At 37.6% G+C, this 20,414-nt stretch overlaps 1 protein-coding gene across 2 annotated transcripts; it reads right to left on the reverse strand.

The window, feature by feature from the left end:
- Positions 1-1,923: 1,923 nt before the first annotated feature.
- Positions 1,924-9,358, reverse strand: LOC136666163 (protein-lysine 6-oxidase-like). 2 transcript variants are annotated; one of them, XM_066644213.1, is made up of 7 exons: positions 8,872-9,258; positions 7,787-7,895; positions 6,228-6,359; positions 4,021-4,177; positions 3,256-3,351; positions 3,052-3,167; positions 1,924-2,290 (listed from the first exon to the last, which is right to left on the reverse strand). In XM_066644213.1, exons 1-7 carry the CDS (start codon positions 9,254-9,256, stop codon positions 2,284-2,286), a joined length of 1,002 nt encoding a protein of 333 aa, XP_066500310.1. In that variant the 5' UTR covers positions 9,257-9,258; the 3' UTR covers positions 1,924-2,283. The 2 variants fall into 2 exon arrangements, with proteins under 2 accessions (XP_066500310.1, XP_066500309.1); XM_066644212.1 differs by lacking the exon at positions 1,924-2,290 and having other exon boundaries at positions 3,048-3,167; positions 8,872-9,358.
- Between the last annotated feature and the right edge of the window lie 11,056 nt (positions 9,359-20,414).

Below are 20,414 nucleotides of genomic sequence, written 5' to 3' on the forward strand. Positions count from 1 at the left end.
CATAGAAAATACATCTCCAGTAGTGATTTTATAAACTATTTACCGTGTTACACGGACATCTGATTTATTTTCAGTTTTCAATTGTATTTTATTCACACTAATGTATTAATCAGACCATTCCCCCAAACTAACAGTTCCTTTATTAGTTAAACCCCTGAAACAGTCTTTGCATTAAAATGCCCTGTTACATTTTTTCAAGAAAAACATGCCCTATTGCTTTCAACTCTACACCGTTGTTTTCTTTCAGTGCGCGCAGAACTCTTACCTTTTCCCTCAACTTCAATCCCCCACTCAAATCATCTTAATGGTGTAAGAAATCCTAGATGTCTGAATTCACTCATTTTCATTGGAACTCTGCTGTTTTAAAGCAGAAATGCACAGCCATGCGTTGGTGAGTTTTTGTTTATTATTTACTGTGTGTTTATGTATAATTTTCAACACAATACATCTTCTAACATAAGAAACACAGTATGAAATATACAACACTGACATTTATGATGCTTAACAAATCCAGACAGGCTACAAAAGCGCACAATATTTTTCTAATTTAGCGATGGTTAACTGTTTCATTTTAGATCGTGAACCTGCCCTTTTTACTGTATGACATTTGGGTTCTTCCAGATTGCACTCTGAAGATGTATTATGTAACACACACACACACACACACACACACACACACACACACACACACACACACACGCACGCACGCACACACACACACACACACACACACCATCGCTGATGGAAAGTGCTGAACAGCGCCTCCCTTGTTGAGCTTTGCTAATCCTGAGTGAATGAGTTAAACGTCAAGTCCATTGCGACTGTTATAACGACATATAACATATAATTTTTGAATGTAACTGTTAATAAGGCTGGAAGAGGGCAATCACACAAAAACACAATATACGGTGTGTAGTACACAAACCAGCCTATATAGAACTTTCATATACAACAAACAGAATTCAACTACTTCAATGCTACTGCGTCTACATTTTTGTGAATTTCACGAGCTATGAAAATAATTTTTTTTATAATGCCTGTTTATGTTCGTTCATGTCATTGTTTAGTGCTGCACCCTAGCGGATATCTTTACAAAACGCTCTCTCGCATTTCAGAATGGTATAAAATAATTACACAGTAGCACAAACTTTTTCAAAGTGATGCTAGAATCTAGCACACTGTATATGAAATGACAATTATGAAGTTAAACATCATAGTATTATCATTATATTTGAGGGTAGAATTAATTCGTTTATGAAAATGTGTCACGTTTGTCAAACTGGTTAAATAACATTAAATATTTACCTGAATTACCTGATTTTAAAGCACATTTCAATTTATTAAAATGTATTAAATATAAAGGGTTCAATTAATTTTAGACAGTACACTTTTTCCATGTTATTTTCAGCAAATGTTTATTAAAATGTGCAGAAAAGAAAATCAACAAATCAACCAAATGTTTGCATACAAGTGTTTATCCATATTGAATGACCCAAGCAAGAATTCATACAACATCCTTCCATTTTGGATGAACAAAATAACTGAACACTTGCCTGCTCAATCACATCCTGACCGGCTGAGCTCAGACAAGCTGTTAATAATGCAGCTGTGAAGGATTTGCAGAGAGGAAACTGGGAGATCTTAACTGATAGCCTTTATTCAAGTAATATATGGCTTTTAAACTACAGTGGTTCATAATGTAAATAGCACCATTTAACATTAGAAATATAAAATAAAGCATATATGTAAGTTAATGTACATGAACACAATAGAACACGACACTGCTTTAGAACTATATCAAAGGGGCATTTACATCATCTGTCTATGGTCTATAAATTACATGAAGCCAAACCTACTGAAGAATTTTCAAATATTATTATTTGAAAAGAAAAATAGCTCTAAGAGATATATTTCTGAATGGAGAAGCAGTTTATGGAGACAAATAGCACTAATAAGCTTATGTATCTTTTACATCTGTTTTCACTTAACCTACAATAAGAGGCTATTAAATAACATCTATAAGAAACTGATTTTAGTTTCTTAGCTATTTTCATGCAGTAAAACAATGAAAGTGCTTTGGTAATCATTGTTAACTTTTGGCTACCACTTTCTTTTAGGAATGTTTTGAATGTAAAGTTTCTGAGGATAAAACAGTTGAGGTGGTCATCACTGTTAGGTGGAATTTCACTGCTTGGCTTTCCCTTAAGTGATCCCCTCCTGGCCAGCGATGATTGAAATGAGTGAAGTATTGAATATTTTACATTTGACGACAATTCTCTATGATCAGTATCTAAAGAAAAACAGAAAAAGCAAACACTTTATAATAGAATTGGTTGCCGAAAGCTCAGTGATTGCATTTGTTCCCAAGTATTATGAGTACTGAAGAGAGTTCTGCACCCAGTCATGTCATTTTTGTGAATTTCCAGCAGAATGCACTAGAGGGCACTCGTTGGCTTCGTTTCTCTCTCTGTTAGTTAACAAGAAATCAATGACAGACCTTTAAAGGGATATTTCAGTCTCTGTCTGTTGCAGCTATATCCTATGTCTGATTACTGTGCACAATCATTCTGAAGTGTAAAAGAACAAAAGAAAGACACTTCGTTTTGTACCAAAAACTATCACTGAAAATGAGTCTGTCAAATACCCTAAATGTCAAATGTAAAGACTAAAATATCTGACTAGAACCAGAAACATTAATAAACATTTCTTTAACGCTTATACAAGCGTAGATGTATATGTAGGTATATGTAGATTAAGCTGTAAATTTCCACAATCCACTCATTTCAAGGGAATAAGATTTTGTCATTTGTGTTGCCTCTGTTTATGATAAAATGTCATAAAAAAGAGATCTGGTAACACATTCACTCATGTCTGTCTCATCGAGACCCATACTGGAAATATCTACTAAAGGTAACATTCAGGCAAATAGATTTTGTCTCATGGTCTAAGTACAGGGAAAACCTACAGAGTGCAGCATAAATAGGTTTAAAAAAATAATAATATTCTTTAAACTTAAGAAAAGACATGCATAATAGACCAGTGTTTACTTACGAAGACATAGTGCACCCTGATGTATGGACATAATTGCCAGTGTAGTCAATGTCACAGCGAACAACGTTATTGTTGAAGTCTGACTCTGGAACCTGGAAGCCTGGATTTACAGTTATCTAAAAGGCAGTCACATAAAAGAACACATAAGTTTCAAATGAACAGAGCAGCCTACATAACGGTGTATTTAATTATGAGATTTCTAACCTTGAGGATATACTTTCCAGGTCTGACGTCAGTAATGTCAATCCACTGGCAGTCAATGTCTGCATTGTAAGTGTCATAGCACCCTGGGCTCAGTCCCTATTAAGTCAAGGAAATTGAAAAGTCAGATCAATTAGCAAAATGACACTATACCTTAGTAGGTTTGTAGACACAGATGTGCAAACACTGCTTGTATAATCTCCATAGATAACCATGAAATGAAATTGGATGCTCTGGAGCAGCTGCACATGAGCCTAAAATCTTTTTGCACGTTGCCAAGTATCTATTAGAGGTGTGTACATCCTCGCAGCAGTGGGAAATCGAGCAGTAAAACAGTTCTCTGGAGTGAGCACTTTTCAGTATCTTTAGGATGAGTGGGAGTGGGTTTTTGATTCAAAACTAATCAAGCAAATCAGTATCTGACCACACTAATGTACTTGTAGCTAAATGCCATCAGATCCTCACTGAAATGTGCTGACATCTACACATTTCCAGAAAAGTAGATGTGGGCAACGAACTACCTAATCATTTACTTGATTATAGGGGTGTCTGCAAACTTATGGCCATATACTGTATAACTGAGATGTTGAGTGGGTATGTTCTCTTATTTTATATTGAAGAAGGCTGTCCATTTTAAGAATATGTTTGTATAGAAACTTGGCATCCAAGAGACAGGTTGACACATCCATACCACAGACCTTCATCCTACAGAGCTGTTATTGCACTGCATTGTGAGACCAAAGACGATGCAGAGAAAATGATATATACCTGAGTGTGGGAGGTGCAGGCATAGCGTCTATAGTAGCCAGGGTCACAAGATGTGTCCTCCAAGCAGAAGCTAGCTTTGTGGCCTTCAGCCACTCTGCTCTGAGTGGTCGCATCTAGCAGATCATAGTGGCAGAACTGATCCATGCTGTGGTAGTGTCTAGGTAAAAATAAACGAATGACTTTCACAAAAGCATATATAATATATATATAACTACATGTACACTATTTGTGCAATCTACATAGTAATGCATTTCCAATGGGACAGGATGCTCTGAAGCAGCTGAACATAAACCTAAGGTCACCATGAGTAATACCAGCTGCCAGCTAGAAGGTTATAAATCCCGCAACCTTGGTCTGTGGAGCAGTGGAAGTGTATTCTCTAGAGTGATGGAGCACCATCCAGTACTTGTGAGGTGAGTGGGAGTAGTTTGGTGATCCAAAACATGTTATCCAATATCTGTAACAGACTTCAGGCTTATATTGCTTATGTGTGAAATCAAAACCTCACAGCAGTGTTCCAATACCTATGTAGTCTATGTCTATGTCTATGTAGACCTGAAGAAATTTTGATTAAGTTACGTTAAGATTAAGTTAATCTTAAACGATTATTTTAATTTTAAAAATATGTTTTATTATTTCCTCTATTTTGCAAATGTACAACTATAATGCAATGTTATAAAATCCACTTTTATGTTAAGTTTTGAATCTTTTTTTTTTTTTTTTTGGACACTCTGTCCACCACCATCATTGCACGTTTGGCACTACAAGACAAAATGTGTGGGCCACAGTGTGATACACTATATCAAGGGTAATTTGTCCATTATTCGAGTTATGTAATAACAATATATATACACACACACACTAGTGTTGTGCACAATCTGTTTGAAACCAAAACAGCTGAAACATTCCGTCGTTTGCTATGATTAATGTAATTATGGTTATATGATAATTACAATGATTCTTTAAAAATTATATGATGCTGTTTGGATGCCTAAAGATGTAAGGATAGGAAAGCTCCTCAAATGATGCATAATTACAGTACTATTACCACCACAGCCAGACTGTTCAATAATTTGTCAATTATTTTTAACAAATGTTCTCAAAAGAATAGATCAGCATAGTGCTGCTGAACATCTGCACCTTTGAAAATGCTTTCAGCCACTTTCCTTTCATGTATAGTCTTATAGCTGCTTTGATTTCAGACAAAACAAGAATGCTTTCAAAATTAATACAAACATTTGTTATGTCTCACTGGGAGTTCAAAAATAACACATATAAGAACATATGAAAATGACATGTTTTGTTGATAACAGGACCAGCCAGACCCTTTAGATCCAGGTCACAGATTATCGGAGAACACCAACAAATACCTGTGACACCAGAAAAATACCTCATTCATTTCGTGATGAATCTATAGCATTATCACAAATCAAATGTTTCTGCAGTGTGCTGCCCACTTCCAGTTCAAGTTATGTTCACAGGAGGAAATTAAGCAAAACATAATGTACTGTTTATTCAAAAATAAATAAATAAATAAACCTGCCAAAAATGAAACTTGGAGCACTGCCTAATGCTTGTAGGCCATGTAATTAAAGGGGATTTTACAATCTTTCATTTATACATTGCCTGTAACCATCTTGATCAGGGTTGTGGTGGATCCAGAACTTATCCAGAAACGTTGGGCGCAAGGCAGGAACACACCATGGACACAGTGCCAGTCCATGCCCAGAGAATGTGATCTCACTGTGATACTTTACTGAGCAAATGCTGGTCAGAACTTTAACATATTGTTAATTATTTGTAGTGAAGAAGATATTTAACAGTATTTTGTTATACCACATCTTGTCTTATGGCATAATGGGAAATCTGAACCATAAAATGTAAAAAAAAAATCCACAACAGTAAATGATAATGACTAAAATCAGAGAAAAACAGTGTTAAAAGGACAACACAAAGCTCCCCTCTGATTTAGCTCTGATCTTTGCCAAATCTTGGTTCTTGTTTTTCTTTTTTGGGAGGCCTTGGTGCCATTCTGCCTGTGTTACGACTGCTTTGGAGTTGTGATTCTTGGTTTACCGCTAATAAAACTCATTTTCCCATGCATTCTGTCTAATTCCACTCATTACAATAGTGAAATTATTCTTGCTGTTTCAAAAGTGATAGTTATGCACCAGCAAACGTGTAATTGGGACACCATAATTACTCACTGGTGACAGCTGTGCCATTCCCAGGCATGCCGTGGTCTGCTAGGTAGAAAGTCAGCTGTTCCCTGATTCTTCACACGCTGTGGGAATCTAAGCAGCACCCGGGTGTCATAGTCCCTTGCATAAACTGCTGAACTGTTGGCAGATAAAATGACCTTTTACACAGATCTCATGAGTTAAAATGGCAATGCCATGATACTATATGTTTATTATTGACAGGAACAGAAATCCATTCATATCCCACACAGAGGTTCATGAAGAATAAAACGGTACATGAGTTATAGTACTTTTAATTCCATTAATTAACATCCAGTTAGAAGTAACATGAGCTCCCATTTTGGAGGGTGTTACAGACATCACATTTTACAATCTATTTTCATTTATTCATTGTCTGTAACTGCTTATCCAGTTTAGGGTTGGCGTGTGTCCCGAGCCTTAAGGGGGGAGACTGGGTGCAAGGCAAGGGGACGCCAGTCCTTTGCAGGGTGACATACACTCACACATTCATTCACACACTGACACCTATGGACAGATTTGAGTAGCCAATCCACCTATCAACGTGTGTTTTTGGCCTGTGGAAGGAAACAGGAGCACCCAGGGGAAACCCGCACGGACACTGGGAGAACACAACAAACTCCTCACAAACAGTCACCTGGTGCGGGGACATTCTACTGTTGTTTTTATTTAAAAAGTCCATTCAAACTGGGCTGTGAAAACATTAGAAATATCTTTGTCCTTCTGCCAGTTCAATAAATGTAGAAATGTATATAAATCAAGAAAACGTATTTCAGATTCTCATTTTTTTCTGCATTTTATAACATGTTCAAACCTTTCCAGAAATGAGGTTTGTACAATTAGCAGAATTTCATTCATTATCTGTAACCGCTTATCCAGTTCAGGGTCGCGGTGGGTCCAGAGTCTACCTGGAATCATTGGGCACAAGGCAGGAATACACCCTGCACGGCAAGGATGCGCTACTGCTTCACAGGGCAACACAGACACACACATTCACACCTATGGACACTTTTGAGTCACCAATCCACCTACCAACGTGCATTTTTGGACTGTGGGAGGAAACCGGAGCACCAGGAGGAAACCCACGCGGACACAGGGAAAACACACCAACTTCTCACAGACAGTCACCTGGAGCGAGAATCGAACCCACAACCTGCAAGCCCCTGGAGCAATGTGAATGCGACACTACCTGCTGCGCCACCGTGCCGCCCCATTAGCAGAATTTGTTAATTCTTATATCAACTATGCACAGTGTCACAGTTTATCACTGCCTTATTACAGTCACAATGCAATCATACATCTCTAATAAAGCCTATAATAAAGTCTATAAAATACTTAATTACATATGCTTAATACTACTACTATAATTAGGTCACACACAAATTAGTAAATATGTATGCAGACATACCCATACTTATGTGTCTTATGAACATGACAAGATGCATCAATTTTACAGTGCTCAACATCTACAAATCTGAAAGGAAAGCCCATTAACATACATCTAAATTACATGCGGTCAGCATATGATGACTAAATTCATCACTGACCTTGCCAAGCAGTTCTCTTCGGCAGCACACCTCAGGTTGTACATCGGAACCCTCTGTACATAAGTGGATATTTGCACATAATGAAGGTCTGGCACCAGATCTGGCAAACCTGTTGAGTTGCATAGTAGCTTTATGAGTGCTGAACATGTCCATGTTTGCAAGACCCTTATGCATATAAAGGTTTATGTACACATGCAACATCTCAGGATTTAGGTTTTTCCAAATATCCATGTGGCTCAATATTGTCACTGTCTGAAAGAAAACATGTATCTTAAATTTTGTAAATGTTTTAGTTTGCTCTTTCATTTGAACACAGATGTCCTTCAAATATCATGATGATTGGACCAATAGAAATGCTTCAAAATGTTACTGTTTTGGAGATACAGGTTTTTCTTTGGACAGCGATGATATTATTGACAAATTTTAACTGCACCCTCATTTTAAAGCCAAGGGAGTGCTATTTTACAAGTAACCTTTTGACCAAGTGCTTTTTCCTCTTATGCATCTCTTACATGTCTTTCTAGACGTTTGCACTTGTTACTTTCCATGTCTATTTGGTGTTTTGATTTAACTAGATATACACTATATAGCGAACAGTTTGTAGACAGACTTGTCCAATGTTTCTTCTGAAACCCTGAGTATCAGTTAAGACATTATCCCCAGTTGCAGTCTCTACCTTTCAAAATCTAATGATAATGATGCTGGATAAATAGTTCTGAACCATAAATGCCACACCAAAGCACCCCAATGTTCTCTTGGCATTGGGCATGAACACACTTAAGCACATTTTAATGCAGTTACTTAATTTAAATGTGCTCAATATAATTTATATAAAGGAACATAATCGTAAAATATAGCCTGGGCAGATGACACTGTTACATTACCTATAATTTCAGCAAAAACATATTCAAGCTTTATAACACGTTTTTATATTTCAGAGTGTTTTCTGTATTAGAAGTGGAACTTCCTTTCAATGATCAAAATTTTCAAAAATCAACAATAATCGAGCGCGCGCCATCAGCAGAATATCCGGGTATTCCCATGGCCTTTTTACGCACGAGTGCGAATCAGTGCGCAGATCTTACCGTGCTGTACCTGGCGCGAGCTGTAGCCGTTAGACCTGTGTCTGCTCCGGTAGCGCGGGGTGTAGTAGGAGTCGTAGTGGTTGTAGCCGTAGTTGTAGTACGGGTTGTAGTACAGACTGTTTCGCAGGGACTTGTAAGGGTCGTCTGGATCGTCCGCCGCCATCGCGTCCCCGCGCGCAGCGTTCGCGTCGGAGGTGGGCGCCTGGTTTGTTGGTGCTGCACCTGAAGTTGCTGGACGTGGCTCGGATGGCGGCGCGGTTTCGTTGTGGCCGCTAACGACCACCACATGTCCGCGGGACCCTGAATCTCTCCTGCGTCCCGGGGGAATGTACTGCGCCCCGCGGCTGAGCAGACGGTAAAAGCGGCCGTGATTCGACCAGCTCATACTCGGGCGCAGCGCACTGGGCTCCGAGTGCACAGCTCTGAGCACCGAGCCCAGAGAAACCCAAAACAACAATAGCGCGACTCCTAGCACAAACTCCCTCATTTTTACAGTACTTTGTAAATTCAACTTCAAACCTTACGCACTGGTGCACTCTGTGACTCTTAAATGATAGGAAAGGACGCGCCAGTCTCCAAAATGGCCGCAACCGTGTAGAAGTCGCATTGGGAAGATATAGAAACGAGCATTTAAGGAGAGTGCAGTCCAGATCAAGTGTGTCCTCTTAGTGTGGAGAGATGTGTGCGCTTCTGTAGGGAGGGAGGAAGGGAGGGGGTGATTTTATAAAGTTTCTGGAGCTGTTTCAAAGGAGTTCTGTCGTAACAACCTGAGGACGTGAGGATTAGCACTGCTCCCATGAACACAGCAGCAACATTTCTCATTTTAGATTCAGTAGTAGTAGTATCCAAACCCATTCCTGCATATTTTAATGCTCAATTATTGATTACTTCAGTATAACATTTTGGACAACATACTAAATTGAGGCTCCAAAATTCTGAATGTCATATTTTTACTCTTGATAACAAACCATGCCCTAACACAAATTTAAGGGGCCCTCATGGGTTGAACATAGGCTGGGTTCAAGTTCAGGTGGTACATGGGCTACTACTGAAAACCAAGCCTAGATCAAAATATTGCATAGCACTTTTCCACTGCTAACTCGACTACTGGGCTCTGCACATTTTTGGTAACTGGTTCCTGGTTCGTTTTCCACTACCAGTCGTCAGAATCAGGCAGGTGAAGTCGCTAATCACTGTCTCTAATAAGAACGTTGGGCTTTGGAAACCACAATGAAGGCAGCAGTAATGATAAAAGTTGTTTACTCATCGTGTATTCACATGATGTTTTGTTGTGGCTTAGCTGCGTATCAATTCAGACCAATGACTGTGGTTCATACAGATAAGTATATGTGTTTTCACTCTGCAAGATTTACAGGTCATGTTTTAGTCCCTGTTCATCTAACTCGAACCACGATCTGGACTCAGCTACAGTCAGATCTTTTGCTTTTCTATTGGGCAAATCTGGTACCTGGAACCAGGTACTTTCTCAGTCCCGGTTCACTTCCTGTGAGGGCCACATGGGGCAACAAGAAACTGAAAAATACATTAAGCTGGGCATGCGGAGCTATGTTTAGTCCCAAAAAATAACAACCCATGTAGTTCTGATGGAGACTGTGTTTTTCAACATCACTGGCTGCATTTCGGGGGTGGTGGTTCGGTGCCGGGTTGTTTTTTCAGTTTATAATGAAAACCCAACCAGGAACCATCCAAGTACCATACAATGGAAAATCAGCATATACTGTAGTTGGCCAGTTCTGTAATTAACTTCTTACAGAGTGCAGATGCGCTCATTGGGTTGTCTAAATTTAAAGACATTTTGTGTTTTTTTCGGTGGGTTACCCATATTGACCATATGTTGACCCATCCTGGTCCCTTCACTGACCCTGGAGGGCATTCCAGTGTGGCACAAACATTTCACCTGTGTACTGAACTTGTTGGTACTCAGCTGGCCTATATGGACTTCATGAGTGTGTTGGCTGGTCACCTCTCGAGTGGATCAACATTGGGAGATCAATCCACAAGTCTGTACCCCAGTAGATGGGAGCTCAAGACAGTAAAGCTGGTCTCACTCTCATTGGGTGAGTAGGATGTCCCTTTCCCATATCACTCAAAAGCTATTTAATGCATACATTTGTTAGCTAATATAATAGAACTGGGCAGTTTTCTAAGCATGTTGAACTGTGCATGTGTTTTGTTAGCGTCAATGTTAAAAGATTTGAAGGGCTGGCCAGGATGGCACATTAGTGCAACAGATAGTGTCACTGTTTGAAGTACCACAGAAAATAAAGTAATTTGTAACTTTAGTTTTGTAGCACTTTCTGTCTTTGTTTACTTTCATGCAGTAAGCAGTCTCCTAAATTTGAAGTCAGTTCCACTTTAAGTAATAGGTTAAAAAAAATCAATATTACCCACTTATGGAGCAGGAATATAGCAACATCTTCATCAGTTTTCATGCTTTACAACATTTTAAGGTCCTTCCAGTGTGCAAACACGTCCAAATGCTAATCCAAAGCCTGCCACATTTCAGACCAAGCCCCTTTGTTTTATTATTTACCAAGCAATGACTGCATACAAACGAAACTGTTAAAGTGGCTTTCTGGTATAATATAAGTAATATTCTGCAGCAGAGCATGCACCTTATTTGATCACCTCAGTGTCAACACTGGATTGACAATGAGTATCATCTTGAAATGCACATTTATAGCTTACATTTTTTATTAAATATAGAAGATCACAGAAAATCTCATTCTTGGTGTTAGATGAATCATTATTCTGTGGATGTTGGTGTTCATCCCTGTGTTGATTCAGAACTGTAAGTATTTATTGATGTATTTCACAATATAGCAAATTCAGCAGTCAGTGTTTATAGCATAAACCTGGCTATTACTGTTATTTTTCATGTATTGTAGTGTTCGGGAGACTTATCTGTCAGCTTCATTTTCTCTCACTGTATTTCACAGAATGAAATATTGGTGTTATCACATAAAATCACTGGAAATTCTTTGCAAACTCAACAAATACTCACAGCTAGCTTAGCGGCTGATCTATAGGCTATACATAAATTGTATGCATTAGGATTACAGAACTTCATTCATTTTTCAAAATTAATTCATTTAGTTAAATGAAGTTGGGTAAAATGTGGATGGGCATACACAACAAATTCCCCTGAAATGTATAAGCGGGACGATGAATAATTATTAATTTGGCCTTTCAACGTTCCTCCTGTTTCAGAATCAGTGAATAAATGGGACAGCTGTTCCAGCAGTTGTGGACTTCATGCTATTTCTGAAAAATAACACTGTAAATTCAATTTTATATTTATTTTCCTCTTATCTTGAAGTTGAAATGCACTGTTATACTTTACACAAGCTCTAAATCGTCTATAGTATTAATGCGTCTACTAGCACCTTGCTTTGTTTTGGAAGCTGCCTCACTTGCTGATATGCTCACAGTAAAAGGGAATTCTTATGCATGCCTCATGTATTTTTCTCAAACCCTTGTGGAAAGCCACCCTATTATTGTGGTGAGAAGCTCATTCTAACCACAGGGCTCCTCAGCACTCCTCAGGAGAGGACATATTGGTTAGAAAAGCATCATGGAGCCAGCAGGTTTCAAATGGTTTTGTAACCTTGGATGTTTTAAGCAATGTCAATGCTGTCTTTACTTAAAATTGAAAATCTACAGATCCACAGGAGGTAAACGACTGCTTGAAAAATATTGCAGTCTCCAAAACCTTGTGTTCTGCTGAAACCTCATTTCTCTGCAGCTCTCCTGCTGCCTAACTCCTGGCTTAGACTGGTTTAAGGGTTTTTAAACTGTGTCGAATTCAAAATTAGAGCCCTTACAACTCAAAGTGTTGAGCAAAAGACTGACAATGTATATTATGAATATCCAAGTGAAACAGTATTTAAGTATAAAATGCAAATTAAAATACCAATCTTAAAACATCTAGCATATTAGTACAAGAACCTTTTTAAAAGGTTTTAGAGTGTGTGTTGGAATGTTTCTGTGAGAATGTGATTGTATTCTGCCACAAGAGCATTAGGGAGGTCAGTTAATGATGTCGGATGATTAATTTTGAATCACAAATCCTCTCCAGCTCATCAAAAATGTACTGAATGGTACTCCATCATTAAGAGGAACACAATTCCCCTGCACCACATGCTAAAGCTGGTGGGTTTTATATTCCTCTAACACTTTTAGAATTTATGTTAAGCTACTTCTGACTACCCCACTGTATTTCAAAATTTTATGCAAGATGTGTCTACAATGGGTGCCTCTCAAAGTAGCTGATTTAGTTAATTATATAGATTGTCCAAAAACATTTAAACATATAGTGCTTTTGCGTAGAAGCAAATGCATAGTGCTATTTCCTCTAAAGACACTAGGGCATGAAGCCTGTTTTCTTCTTTAACGGTGTGACCACACTGACAGCACTAGTATATGGTAAAATATATCGGACATAATGTATGCATATATCTTGCAAATTAAACTAACCAAATATCAAACCACATGGTATTTATTTGAATAGCCCATTAAGACCATTATATTTTGAAGAGTTTATTTGCAGATTTTTGCATTCGTTTTTCATCCAAAAGTTCACGATCCCATTAATTAACAGAAGCTTACCAGCTCCGTTGTAAAACAGCCCCACACCTTGAGGCCTGCACCTCTGTGCTTTACAGCATGTTTAGTGAAGTGTGAATGGACTTCCTCTCAAGGCTTTCTCCTCACAAAGAGTCTGCTATCACTCTAATGTTATGCTAAAAATATCCTTAAATTGCAAGAATATGCTTGCAGCAATTTCTCTAGTAAACTAATGTATTTTTACTGCATCATACTGTATTATACAACAACAATGTTTTTTGAAATATTTAAATATACAGGATTACTACTGTTTTGTCCTGCATTCTTGGATTTCTCTATGAATAGCTATAATAGCTCACTAATGTGCACCCTAACTGACTCAGGGCCTTTTGTTACATTAAGTAGTAAAACAGGCAAACATTTAGGCAATATCATCAATCAATTTATTATGTATTTACAAACCCCAACTCCAAACTATTTTCTTTGAAATCTTCTAAAAATTAGACCCAGTTTCCAATTTTATCATGAATGGTCAAATATAAAATCAAAATTCTGCCAGGAATCTGTTGAGAGCTACAAAAAAAACAAACAAACATAATACTGAGTTGAAAATTGCTAAGGGACCCTTATCATTTGGGGACATTTTAGCCCTGTGATATTTTCAGGAAAAACACAATCTATTCGACAATTAGGAACTGTTTCACAAAGAGGTGCTTTACAATATGTATCCTAAGAAACTGGCTTGTAACAAACTCACTCACTTTGACACTGTTAAGAATTGATTTTAAGTATTTGCTATTCAGCTCTTTTCATCAAAGACACTGTGCCTTTGTTAATATTATGATGTGATTCTCATTCTTGTGAAGTGTTCAAGGACCTTGTTTTCTCAAAATGAATGTCGACTTTTGTTTCCCTTGACATTGTACCATAAAAATGAGAGTGACCCTCTGTCAGTTTCTGACAAAGAATGAGACCATTTTTAAACATGTGACAAGCTGTGAATCGTGTTTACAATGGATAATGTTTCTATTATGATAATTATGAACAAAGATAAATGATGACGAGTGTTAATTATGAGCTGCGCTAATGGGGTGCATTACCTTCAGGTAGACTTAATTTTGCTGCTGTCACACTAGAGGACATTGAGTCCTGATAAAGTCACTGTATTCATGTAAATGCAATTATTGCCTGTCTCCTGATTTCATAGGTATTTCTGCACATACTTCAAAAAGATTACACTTCAGGGAAAAGTTTTTGGTGCTGTTTGGATCCACATAGTACATTCACAGCATGTGTGAGATTGCAGGAAGTCAGTAATTGTAGGTGTTAATGCAATATTTATTTCGAAAATATACAAACTGGATTCCAAAAAAGTTGGGACACTAAAATTGTGAATAAAATCTGAATGCAATGATGTGGAGGTGCCAACATCTAATATTATATACATAATAGAACACAAATCACAGATCAGAAGTTTAAACTGAGAGAATGCATCATTTTAAGGGAAAAATATGTTGTTTGAAAATTTCATGGCGTCAGCAAATCCCAAAAAAGTTGGGACAAGGCCATTTTTTACCACTGTGTGGCATCCCCTCTTCTTACAACACTCAACAGATGTCTGGGGACAGAGGAGACCAGTTTCTCAAGTTTAGAAATGGGAATGCTCTCCCATTCATGTCTAATACAGGCCTCTAACTGTTCAGTCGTCTTGGGCCTTCTTTGTCGCACCTTCCTCTTTATGATGCGCCAAATGTTCTCTATAGGTGAAAGATCTGGACTGCAGGCTGGCCATTTCAGTACCCGGATCCTTCTCCTACTTAGCCATGATGTTGTGATGGCTGCAGAATGTGGTCTGGCATTATCTTGTTGAAAAATGCAGTCTTCCCTGAAAGAGATGACGTCTAGATGGGAGCATATGTTGTTTCTAGAACCTGAACATAGTTCTCTGCCCATGCCACAAGCACTCATGTAACCCCATACCATCAGTGATGCAGGCTTCTGAACAGAGCGTTGATAACAACTTGGGTTATCCTTGTCCTCTCTGGTCCGGATGACATGGCGTCCCAGTGTTCCATAAAGAACTTCAAATCGTGACTCATCTGACCACAGAACAGTCTTCCATTTTGCCACACTCCATTTTAAAAGACCCCTGGTCCAGTGCAAACGTCTGAGCTTGTGGAGCTTGCTTAGAAATGGCTTCCTCTTTGCACTGTAGAGTTTCAGCTGGCAACGGTGGATGGCACGGTGGATTGTGTTCACTGACAATGCTTTCTGGAAGTATTCCTGAGCCCATTCTGTTATTTCCTTGACAGTGGCATTCCTGTTTGAGGTGCAGTGACGTTTAAGGGCCAGGAGATCACGAGCATCCAGTAGAGCCTTGACCCTTACGCACAGCAATTGTTCCAGATTCTCTGAATCTTTAGATGATGTTATACACGGTTGATGATGATAACTTAATAAGTCTTTGTTATTTTACGCTGGGTAACACCATTCTGGTATCGCTGCATTATCTTTCTGCACAACAATGGTGAAATTGGTGATCCTCTTACCATCTTGGCTTCAGAGAGACACTGACACTATGAGAAGCTCTTTTTATACCCAATCATGTTTATCAATTGGCCTAATAAGTGTTAATTGGTCTTCCAGCTGTTCGTTATATGCTCAATTTCCTTTTTCCAGCCACTTATTGCTACTTGTCCCAACTTTTTGGGGATTTGTTGACACTGTGAAATTTTGAATCAACACATTTTTGTTTTAAAATGTTACATTTACTCAGATTAAACTTTTGATCTGTCATCTATGTTCTATTACGAATAAAATATTGACATTTGCCATCTCCACATCATTGCATTCAGTTTTTATTCACAATTTGTTTAGTGTCCCAACTTTTTTGGAATCCAGTTTGTATCTATTCATTCCATACTGCCAATTAAATATAGGTCCTTTTTCAGTAATTAGTTATATACTGTATGATTTAAATCCAACACTGGTTTCCTCAGAGTATATGGAAATTTTTTCTTTCTACAGTGCCAATGCAGTATAAACCCCATTTCCTGAACAACTGGGACATTTTACAAAGTTTAGATTTGTTAATAATATTGAACTTTTATTTAAATGACAAACATGTAAAACATGATTTGCAATGATTGTTTTCTAAAAGATGCTTAATTGTATTTTGTAAAAATAAAAAAGTAGAACCAGACACCTGCAACACACACCAAAAAAGTTGGGACAGGGACAAATGAAAAATGAAAACTTTATAGAAAGGAATCTACATGGCTTTGAAGCATTACACTAAAAAGAGCTGAATAAAAGTTATAAAAGGAGCATAAAATCGTATCAAATTTTAGCCATAGTACATTGTACGTACCATGGCATTGCATTTGTCCTACTGTTGATCTGAAAAAGCTATATACCCAGCTGGTGTTACCTATCATGTTTATCTAACTGAATAACTAAATTAATTTGGAAATAATCTGGGATATAAGTGAATCTTGGAAAGTGCAGAGAGACAAAATATTATCACATGGGTGTCCAGTAGGACCATTGACGTAATCAGGAATAAGAAAAAGCAAAATGCGTACCTTGGGAATATTAATACAAATGTAAAGAAGGCTGAATAAAATCTGTTAAAATCTGATTCAAAACTATAATACATATATTGGCAAAGGTCACAAAAATAACTGACACTATTAGTTATTCTAAAATTAGTGTCAAAGAGAGGACTAATTACAAGATACAACATTTCCTAAGTATTTGGACCCATTTTGGACATATTGAAACAGAATAACAGATAAAAGAACTTCACTGGATTCCATTTACTTTTCTGGAAATTCATTTTTTGACCTGCAAACTAGTAAAATATCATCAGAAATGACAGAATGACAAGAAGGGTACTCACTGGATTAGTCAGATAAGTCATCAGTGTCCAGTTGTAGTTTTAGTTCAAAATCAGAACTAGAGATTGACTGCAAACATACAAGTGATTTCAACACAATTGCCTGAGTTTCAATAGCAAGGGCGAACAGTAAAGGACACAAGGGGCAGCCCTGTCTGATCCCACACAAAGGAAAATAATCAGAACTGACACCAGAACATTAGTTTTGGGGGAGGTATTTGACAACATTGTCCAAGGAATAAATTTGTCCCCTTATGCAAATGTGTAAAACCTCAATGAGGCAGTCCCACTCAACATGATAAAACACTTTCCCTGCATTCAATATGACATTTCAGGAACTGAAGTTGAATGTACTTTATTCAAAAAACAACAGGGAAGCTTTAGCAATAATTGTCATGTTTAAAAAACGATAAATATCTGGATGAGCCACATGAAGGATCTTTGTGGTTTTTCAAAAGAATAGATATACCTGCTTCTGTTAAGTTTGGAAGAAGAGCTTCATACAGCAGGTATTTTATTTGTTTATTTATTTGTTTGTTTGTTTGTTTGTGAACAGCCAAAAGAAAGGAGCAGATTTATCCCTAAATTTATTTTAATCATATATGAGAATACCATCTGGACCAGGTCTGAATGGCATTAAAAGAGACAGAAATCTCACAAGTCCACAAGAAATCAAAATTTTGTTGCCACTGTAGAATTCACAAGGAAATGCTAGGTCTTCACAGCAGATTCTTTACTTCATTGCCATTATACCAGAGAAACACTCATGGGTGGAGCAGAGCCAATGCAGTGGAATGAAGCAAAGAAAACAGTTAAAGTGGATGCCTATCCGTTCCTTCTTGGGCTCTACCCCTAGGCAATGACTTACATCTGCTCCTGCTCAGGGAGTCACTGACTCATATACGAGGTCCCAGGAGCATCGCTAGAGTGGTGGGTAGATGTGTTTTTTGATGCCAGGACGCACATGATAGTTATCCTGTGCAGACCCGTCAACAGATCGTGCCTCGCTAAAGTCACTATAGTCACACATACAGCAGCAAGGGACAGAAATATGAGCACACAATACTGGTTCCTGCTGCCACACATACTCTATTCTATTAACACAAGGAGTGTGTATTAAAATGTTTGAGGCATTGCTGTATTTTATAGAAGGATTAATCCATGAATCATTTCCTATATAGGTAGATATTTTCTGATTTGCTGTAAATGTGTATAAATCTCTCTTGAATATGTGGCTTAAATGGACAGATCATATTTTGATTTGATTTTGTTTTTCTTCTTTGTGTTAAGAATTTTGACTGAATTATTATTTCTGTAATATATGAATTATGATTTTTGTTTTTGTCTTCCATGGGTTTTGACTATACTTGGCTGAAAACAGCCCTACTTTATGTGTTTTACATTGGTGTCTCTAGACTTCTGTCATATGTCATATTTCATTGTAAAATTATTTTTAAGGTGTATTTCAGCGCACAATTGTTTTTAGAATAAAAATCCTTTCTATTTGTTAAGTTTCTATTCTATAAGTTTTTGTCTTGTTTTCCCATGGTCAGTATGACCTCATCATTAAACTATCTCTTATCATCTGAGTATGTCTCAGCCAACAACAGATATTAAATTAAAACATACTTAATTATGTGACAGGCTGTAGGCGATATATTGTTGCTGAGAAAAAAAAAAGTGTTACTTTCAGTTGAAGTTAAGGCAGCATAAATTCATTCCAAGTCTCTCTCATTTGGAATAAAATGCAGCTGTTCTAAAATGTTTATGAGCATTACTTGTCTATATATCACCACTGTCCAGTAAGAAGTTAATATTTCCAAAGAGTAAGTTTATAGATGTACTAAAAACAATCTTTAAAGAATTTCTATGGTACATTTATCATGGAGTTTTCACATAAACATGAAAAAAAACATAAAAACAAAAATCGAGGTAGAAACTGTAGGTGAATTCCAATCACCCCAGTAGTGAGATCCCAAACCGTACATAGTTTAAAGAGAACTTCACATGCGTAGTCCATACACATTGACTAGTGAGTAACAGTTTCACTGCTAGAAGCTGACATTAAAGTTTACCAATGAGTCATTGTGTTTCACTGTAAACATGACGCAAATTAGGATGCCATTATTCCCAATTATGACACATTTATTCCCAAATTAAATACACAGTATGATACATGGCTGCAGTTGATTTACGAGTTAGTTTAGAAAGCAAAGAGTGGTCAAATGAGATGGTGTTGCAGGCCATTCTGGAGGGATTCTGAAATTCCTGTATCACATGATTATTGTATAGGGAATACAAGGGCACTGCTTAGGGACACTAGAATGAATGCAGCCTGAAAGACACCTTCTGCTACACTAGAATTAGCTTCTAGCTATGGTCCTGTCCTAAAATATCTACGAGTTAATACTTGGTGAATAATATTGTTGCTCTCAGAACAAAGAGATGGGATTTTCAAATAAGAAATACAAGTTAATCATGAAGAGATGCAAGGTTTTGTTACATGATATGTTTTATTATGCCCCAGATGATCGTTTAGCTCCACTGGAACTAGCTTCTGTGGCTAAAATGTCCTATAGTATGTGGCTAGTAAATCCCATGAGGCACACAAAATTTGTGTAATTATTTTAATTTGGTTCCAAAACCACATGACCTAAAACCTACTCATTTTCAACATTTAAAATATATAAATATTAGGTGAAATTTTGGTCCTGCTTTATCCACTTTTGGTAAGTTGTAGTGGGCCTTAAAAACCCCATCAGCTCCATTAGGACTAAGGGCTAGGGCACGTGCACAAGGCTAGCGTGTTGCATTGATTTAACAGCACTGCATGTAGGAAAGAATAGAGGAGAATCTACTGAACAAGAGCCGTTTTATACGCTGTGTAAAGATCAAAGTTTGAGCTCTTTACCACACTGGGGGTATTTCCTACGGAATATAAAGGCGTCCAAGTCGCGTTACAATTAGTTGCAGGTGTGCGATGCTGACCCCGGCACTTTAATCTCTATAATAATGAGGCGACTCTCTGCGGGGAAACAGACCGGTAGCAACCCCCCAC

Source organism: Hoplias malabaricus, chromosome 14, assembly GCF_029633855.1.
Source record: "Hoplias malabaricus isolate fHopMal1 chromosome 14, fHopMal1.hap1, whole genome shotgun sequence".
In the NCBI taxonomy this organism is placed as follows: Eukaryota; Metazoa; Chordata; class Actinopteri; order Characiformes; family Erythrinidae; genus Hoplias; species Hoplias malabaricus.

Excerpts from the sequence above, each read along its gene's own strand:
- LOC136666163 (XM_066644212.1), bottom strand. The coding sequence starts at position 9,358 with ATGAGGGAGTTTGTGCTAGGAGTCGCGCTATTGTTGTTTTGGGTTTCT. Across the intron at positions 6,360-7,786 it reads GAAGAGAACTGCTTGGCAAG|TTCAGCAGTTTATGCAAGGG; the intron begins GTCAGTGATGAA and ends ATCTGCCAACAG. Across the intron at positions 3,168-3,255 it reads CTGGAAAGTATATCCTCAAG|ATAACTGTAAATCCAGGCTT; the intron begins GTTAGAAATCTC and ends ACTGCCTTTTAG.